The sequence below is a fragment of the Stomoxys calcitrans genome, chromosome 1, assembly GCF_963082655.1.
Source record: "Stomoxys calcitrans chromosome 1, idStoCalc2.1, whole genome shotgun sequence".
NCBI lineage: Eukaryota > Metazoa > Arthropoda > Insecta > Diptera > Muscidae > Stomoxys > Stomoxys calcitrans.
In genome coordinates, this window is record NC_081552.1 from 176,838,479 (window position 1) to 176,846,740 (window position 8,262).

The 8,262-nt window shown below is 42.2% G+C and overlaps 1 protein-coding gene across 1 annotated transcript; it reads left to right on the forward strand.

Moving 5' to 3' along the window:
* The first annotated feature begins 4,363 nt into the window (after window positions 1-4,363).
* LOC131997268 (uncharacterized) lies at window positions 4,364-5,767 on the forward strand. The gene has a single exon (XM_059367947.1). The coding sequence runs from the start codon at window positions 4,364-4,366 to the stop codon at window positions 5,765-5,767; it is 1,404 nt and encodes a 467-aa protein (XP_059223930.1).
* The last annotated feature ends 2,495 nt before the right edge of the window (window positions 5,768-8,262 follow it).

Sequence of the window (8,262 nt, forward strand, 5' to 3'; positions counted from 1 at the left end):
GAGATCGTTGTATGTAACGTTTCACATAGCACACATTGCTGAGGGGAGAAGGAATTTTGCAAGTGGTTGTCTGCAAACTGTAGTGAGGTCTGTCGTCGTTCACTCACCCGTCTCGTTTCATATGTATATGCAAAGGTGCTCTTGAAGGCGGCTGATGAGTTGCCAGATAGTTTCTGGTTGTCGTGGCAACTGGTGAGTCTTTCTTGTGTTATCAAATACATAACACGAACTATTTTATAAGAGCTCCTAGTTTATTATTAATAAAAGTGGAGGAACGAGATTTGATACATTGGTTTGCAATTTACATTTTCTTTCGATTTGGTACGAATTGTTGTGGTTTCTGATTGGAACTTCGATTTTCGGATCTGCTTGTATGAATATAGCTCTTATTTGAATGTTTCAGGCAGTTTCAATTGTTGTCTGTATAATAAGGATAACGATCTTGTTCGACCTGTTTGTTCAGTTTTATCGCGGGTTATTTCTGACATATTTTATTTTCTTTCGCACACGACTCTCCTTTTCTGCTGCTGTGAAAACCTTTGGTTTGCTGTTTTCAGTTGCCATTTTCAGTTTCGTTTTCCGTCTACCAAAATGAGTGTGAAATTCATCTTCTTTTCCGATCAAGTGGTCACTTTTTGCGCTATCTTTTCTGCTATTCCACTTGAAGACCACATCTCTTCAAGTTTGCAAGTAGAGCTTGACGACTTGGAACGCCGCTGGCGTCAACTTGTTCTCGTGTATGAAACTGATATGACTTCTGAGAAGCCTGAGAGCACTAAAGAGGTGAGGGAGTCGATTCACTCGAAATTTACTGAGTCTTGTAGATCTTACAAGTGTTGTAAGGCATCCATTTTGGATTTAATGCAGGTTGAGAGACAGAAACTAGAGACTTCATTGATAAGGGACATGCCTGAATTGAAAAGTCCGGAATCTGGGGTTTTTCTTAAAGTTCCACCCTGTGACACTGAACTATTTAGTGGCGGGTACGATAAGTGGCCTAGTTTTAGGGATATGTTTTGGCCATCTATGGAAAACACCCTAAACTATCCCCTGCACAGAAGCTGTTTCACCTCAGGGCGAAAACCCGTGGGGAACCGAACCAAATTGTTAAGCGATTTGCTTTGACTGATGACAATTTTAATCTAGCATGGGAGGCATTACGACAGCGTTATGAGAATAAGCGGATTCTCATTAACCACCAACTGAGAAAGATATTTGAAATTGAGCATGTAAATTCAGAGAAGGGAAAGAATTTACGTAATTTGCAGTACACGATCAACAATTGTCTATCAGTTTTGAGAACGTACAATGTTTCCGTGATCGCATGGGACACCATATTGGTTTATTGGGTTTCGTCAAAGTTGCCTGAAGAAACTTTGACTGCATGGGAGAGTTCACTCACTGACCATAAACAGATGCCCTCGTGGGGCCAACTCGACGAGTTCATATCGAAAAGATTAGATATGCTCGAGTCTATTACGGATATGAGAAAACCGGCGAACAATCCTTCTGTTTTGAACAAATCTCAAAACTTCCATCCTAAGTCTGAGATGAATTTCCGACCCTGTAGAGTCTGCAAGCAGAATCATGCTCTGCGTTCTTGTGTGAAATTTAAGTCTTGGCCATTATCGCAAAAGAAGAAGTTCGTGACGGAAAACAAAGTCTGTGAAAATTGCTTGTCCTACGGACATGGTGCCCAGACTTGCCAAAGTGACAAGCTCTGTCTGAGGTGCCAACAACAGCATCACACGCTGTTACATCCTGATTCTGATCACGCTGGAGATCGCAATGGCTCTCAATAAAGATCACAGGCCCAGGTGACGTCTTTCCATATTGATGCGCAGTACGAAGAGCAACCGACCACGTCGGATGAAGCTTTTTCTAGTCCATCGTTTGTTCAATCCCATTGCGCCAATTCTGGCGAAGGCACTGTTCTTCCAACAGCTCTTGTGAACTTGGAACTCTTAGGAGTAGATTTTACAATAAGAGCATTTATTGATCAAGGTTCGCAAGAGTCCTTCATTTCAAATCGCATTGTCAGCAGATTTTCTATACCAACTGAAAAGTCGTTCACGACGATCTCGGGACTCGGAGGTACAATTTTGGAGAATTCTTCGAGACTTTGTCATGTTGTTCTAAAATCTCTTAAATCTGATTTTAAATTGAATCTAACTGCTGTAGTCGTTTCGAACATGAGTCACTTAATGCCTGCCAATCCCACCCGTATTTCTGGCTGGTCTGAGTTACGTCGGATAGATCTGGCGGATCAGAATTTCTGTAAGCCTGATCAAATAGATATGCTTCTGGGAAGCGATGTTTTACCGTTTATTCTGAAAACTGGGGTGCAAAAGAATATATCTGGAACTCTTCTGGCACAAGAAACAGAATTCGGGTGGGTATTGAGTGGCCCTCCGACTGTTCGTTCTGTTTCCACATTTGCATCGTGGGTAGCGTCCCCTGACCCCATCAATGAGCAGCTTAAACGATTCTGGGAACTAGAGGAGGTTCCATCGCTGAAAACTGTTTCTAAGGAGATATGTGGTGTGAACAATTCTACAAGGAGACAACAAATCGTCGATCTGATGGCAGATATGTTGTTAGGTTGCCTTTCCGGCGTGATCTCCCTCCGGAATCCGCTCTCTGATCATCTAGGCGAGCTGGCATGGGTCAATTCATGAGAATGGAGAAGACTTTTGAGAAATCGGCCGAACTAGCTTCAGAATACTGTAATGTCCTTTCTGAATACGTAGATCTTGACCACATGAAACCAACCACATCATCTGAAATTTGTGACAACTCACGTTATTCTTCTTATTACTTACCACATCATGCTGTGGTAAGACCTGAAAGCGTTTCAACCAAAGTTAGAGTTGTTTTCAATGCTTCTAAGAAAACGTCTTCTGGCTTGTCGTTGAATGACATTCTTCACACAGGACCAATCCTTCAGAACGATTTGATGAATGTCATCTTAAGTTGGCTTTTTTTAGATATGTCTTTAATGGCGACATTCAGAAGATGTATCGCCAGATTTATGTTCATGACACTGACAGAGATGTTCAAAGGATTGTGTTTAGAAAATCACCTTCTGAAAAAATTCAAGATTACTGTTTAAAAACAGTAACATTTGGAGTAAACTGTGCTCCGTACCCGGCCATTCGTACCCTTCTGCAATTGAGTGAAGATGGAGAGTCCACACATCCAGTGGCAGCATCTATACTAAAAGACCAAGTATACGTTGACGATATACTTTCGGGAGGGCATTCTTTAATTGAAGCAAAGTCGTTTCTCTTGGAGTTGGTTGATTTGCTGTCTTCTTCGGGATTTCCGTTAAAGAAACTAACGGCAAATCATCCACAAATTCTACTAAATTTGCCCCCCGAGGATCTTCTATACGAAGATTTTCTGAAACTGGAAGATTGCAGCGAGACACAAACTTTAGGCATTCGTTGGAATGCTATGACTGATACTTTTTTCTACAAAGTGGCCAATATCAATGTTCATTCTGCTCCATTTACTAAACGTAAAATTCTATCGATAGTGGCCAAACTGTTTGATCCTGCTGGTTGGCTGGCACCTATTATAGTGGTAGCCAAAATTCTTTTACAACAACACTGGATGGACGGAACTGATTGGGATGAGGAAGTAAAGCCACATTCACTGCAGCAATGGAATGATTTCATTTCCGATTTCCCAGATATTGAGAACATTAAGATTCCTCGTTGGATTAAGTTTTTGCCGGGAAGGCAGGTACAAATTCATGGATTTTGTGACGCATCAGAGAAAGCGTACTGTGCCTGTTTGTATATCCGTACTGTCTCATCAGATAACAATGTTTGCTCCCACTTATTGGTATCCAAAAGTAAAGTTGCGCCTCTGAAAACTGTTAGTCTGCCGAGGCTTGAATTATGCGGGGCAGCGCTATTGTCAAAATTGCTAAAATGCGTTGGTAGAAACATGTATTTCACTACAACTGATATATATCTGTGGGCCGATTCCACAATAGTGTTAGCGTGGTTAGACAAGCCTCCAAGACGTTTGTGGCAAACAAAATATCGGAAATATTGGATAACGTGGGTAATGCAACTTGGAGACATGTTCCTACGAATGAAAACCCAGCAGACATTGGCACGCGTGGTGCTACTCCAGCTGAATTGGATTCAAAGTCGATTTGGTGGCATGGGCCCAAGTGGCTTCTGAAAAATCCAGACTTCTGGCCAAAGCAGATCACGTTTAAAGAACCTGAATTAGAGAAGAAGGTGGTTGCCTGTCAAACCCAGACACAAACTGAGGAGATTCTGGATCGGTTTCTATCATTCAGTCGAGCTTTGAGAGTTATTTGTTGGATATTTCGATTTGCCCGGAAATGTCGAAACAAGCTACTCCCGAGATGCGAAACGAATACCTCACTTCTCAGGAAATGAACACTGTAATGTTTCAACTAATTAGATATGCTCAAATAACGCATTACACTGCTGAATACCAGGCTCTCAAGAACAACCGACCTATAAGCTCAAATAGCAGACTCTTGCCGCTGAACTCATTTCTTGACGAACATGAACTGCTACGAGTCAACGGACGTCTGGCGAATTCTGATTTAAGATACAATGAAAGACATCCTATTATTCTGCCGGAGAACTCACGATATTGCAAACTCTTCATCGAATTCACTCACAATATATTGCTGCATTCTGAGCACCAAGTTATGTTACGGGCAATTCGTCAAGAATTTCATATTATACGTTTGAAAAGTGCCATACGACAATGTATTCGAAAGTGCAGAACCTGTACTATCTACAAGCATCGTGTTCGCAGCCAAATCATGGCTGCTCTTCCAAAAGAAAGATGTACATTTTCATTGCCTTTCACACACACTAGGATTGATTTTGCCGGACCCTTCAAAATAAAGTTATCAAAACATAGAAATGCCAAATTACTGAAGGGATACGCTGCTATATTTGTTTGCCTATCTACCCAAGCAATCCATTTAGAGGCCTGCTCAGATCTTACAACCGAAGCATTCTTGTCTACATTCAATCGATTTGTAGGTAGAAGGGGATTTCCAAGCAAAGTATTTTCAGATAATGGAACAAACTTTGTTGGGGCGAGTAGATCCCTGGCACAAGATTACAAAACATTTCTAAAAACTGTTCACAAATTCATATCCGACAAATACAGTTTGCATGATTTTTCGTGGCACTTCATTCCGCCTCACGCTCCACACATGGGTGGATTGTGGGAGGCAGCTGTCAAAAGCATGAAGTCACATTTGCGAAAAGTGGCTTCTAATTCTAAATTTACCTTTGAAGAGTTCTCCACTCTTCTTGTTCGTATCGAAAGTGTACTTAATTCAAGACCCCTTTCTCCTATGAGCGAAAACCCTACTGACTTAATCCCGCTCACTCCTGGTCATTTCTTAAGGGGAACCTCTTTAATGGCGATTCCCGAGGATTGCTCCGTCAACTTGTCTTTGCTGAATCGCTGGCAGAGTCTCAAGGCACTGCAAATTCAATTTTCGAAGCGTTGGAAGACAGAATACATCTGCGAACTGCAGCGTAGATATAAATGGAAATCTGCACAGCAAAACTTAAAGGAAAATGATTTTGTTGTTGTCAAAGAGGACAACCTTCCACCAAACGAATGGTGTCTGGGAAGGGTCCTGAAAGTTTTTAAGGGAAAGGATTCTAATGTTCGCGTTGCTGAGATACGTACCCAGAATGGGACACTGGTCCGTCCAGTAGTAAAACTTTGTATTTTGCCAAATGCCTAAAAATGTTTCCATCAATCTGTTCACATATTTTATAAATCTAATAACTTGTTCAAACTATAGCCCACCCAAATGCCGTATCTGCCAAGAAAGACATTTTTTGAAGTCGTGTCCAACTTTTCTGGGAATGACCATTGCCAAAAGACGTGAAGTGGTGAAAGACAAAGGCTTTTGTTTCAACTGCTTATGCACAGCACACACGAGACATTGGTGCCCGTCGAGGAAAACGTGCATGGTGTGCCAAAGCCACCATCACACACTAATACACGTGGATTCAACAGCAAGAACAACACTTGAACGCAAAGACAGCAAAACTCAACCCCGATCCAAATCTGAAACCCAAAGACGCCCATCATCATCCATTCATCGGAAGAAATCTTATGTTGACGAGCGTCTAAGCCGTCGGTCAAAAACGCACGTTTTTCTGCCTACTGCCCTAGGACGGTGCCTTACTTCCAAAGGTCCAGAAAAAACAAGACTGCTTTTGAATTCAGGCGGCGTACAAACTATAATTGTACGAGGATTGGTGGATAGACTACACCTCAAGACCACAAAGAAGGACGGAAAAGAGTACTGCACACTTTATCTGCAGTCTTACCAGGACCCCACTGCCAAAATACAAGTGTCTGGTGTAGTAAAGTCGCAGCTGAATATGGCACTTCCAACAACGGTCCCAGATGAAAAATTGAAGATAACATATGACCAGATTACCGACTTAGCGGATCCACATTTCTTTGCACCAAAAAATATCGAGGTTGTAATCGCTAACGACCAGCTTCCTAAAATTTTGAAGGCCGGCATGATCCAAACATCCTCCACGATGCCGATCGCCCAAAGCACCATATTCGGGTGGACAATTTCCGGTGCCTGCCACTACTAAGTTGCACTAGTGCAAGGGGGCCGGCATGTTGAAGCCAGTTCAACAAACCTATCCTTATGCTAACATAAGTACACACATATATAATAGAATTACATACCTTACTGATTTACATTGAAATGAATCTTTGAAATTGTTTTAAGTATCTTTATGTTCATTATTTCCCGCGGATTTGCTTTTATTGGTCAACTTTGCAACCCTTTTATCTATTCTGATAAACGGATAAAGAGCGGCCATGTTGACCAAATTTCCAATTCGCCCTTTCTTAAATCTACGCACTTTTAACTTTCTTGCACCGCCATTAAATCGCTTGTGCAGCATCATCTCAAGAAGGCGGTAAGGGCTTACTGAAATGTAATAAACTGTAACGGTGAAATCTAATCTGTTGCCTTTTATTTCAACTGTTCTCTTTTTCATTTCTTACAATTTGGGAGCTTCAATAAAACATACAGTCCACTTACAGCTATTTGCTACCCAAATTGTACACCGGTAGACGGGATGACAGACTTTTGGCGAAATAACCGTGACTGATCCGAAGGGATGCGCCAGGTTGTTCAACCGTCAATTTATTGTGCATCCTGAGAGAGACAGGGCAAGGAGGAGAGCCATTTGCCATAGTCGTGGTCTCCGAGACAATGAACAGCCATCACAATTTGCCGTGGGCGAAGTTACGAATGTCATCCGTGGCGCCAAATCATCTAAGGCGTTGGGCCCCGACGGAATCTCTACATTGATGGTGAAGAATCTGGATTCACCTGGAGTTGAGTACCTTACCACTGTCCTCAACCTGTCATTGTCATAGTTCCCGATGTCTGGAAAATGGGCAGAGTGATCCCGCTACTGAAGCCTGGAAAAGACCCCAGTTTGAGGGAGTCATACAGACCGATCTCCCTTCTCTCACCAGTGGCAAAGACGCTTGAGGCATTACTCCTCCCGAGCCTCGTAGGAGAATTTCCATTCGCCGAGCATCAACATGGATTTCGAAGACTGCACAGCACAACAACAGCTTTGCATGCCATCACCGCACACATTTGCCGTGGCTTCAATCATTTCAGTCATTTGTGGAATTTAGGGATAAGAAGTCCAAACAGTGTAGAGTGAAACAGGGAGTTCACCAAGGTGGGGTGATATCTCCGGCACTGTTTAACCTCTACCTATCCTCCATTACACTCTCTCCAGACGGCATAGAGAGACCCCCCACCCATTAATGACATGCGATAGGTCGAACGTCTACCTCAACGAACTTGCCTCATATTTCGCTGCAAGAAATCTGAAGATATCCGCCACCAAATCTTCATGCATGAAATTCGTACCCACTTTCGTGACCATGTTTCTGGGGGTCCACACTACCCCCTTAACCCACCAACCACCACCCTGGGGTCCTTCCCAGTATCCATATAGAAGTCTTTTAAGAATGGGGTACATCTAACATCCAAACTTAAGTGACCTTAAACTCTTTGAGCGAATTCAGACACCACTATTGATCATATGGGATTCAGATAAGGCATTTATATTGTTATACTGTTGCTCGAGCGATATACACATACTATTTTCGTAGCATGAAATTTCATTAATAGCTCTTTTATTGTCAAAAATAAATATTCAAAGGATAATTTTTTTC

Bases quoted from the DNA above. Each gene is read 5' to 3' on its own strand.
- LOC131997268 (XM_059367947.1), top strand. From the start codon at position 4,364: ATGTCGAAACAAGCTACTCCCGAGATGCGAAACGAATACCTCACTTCT.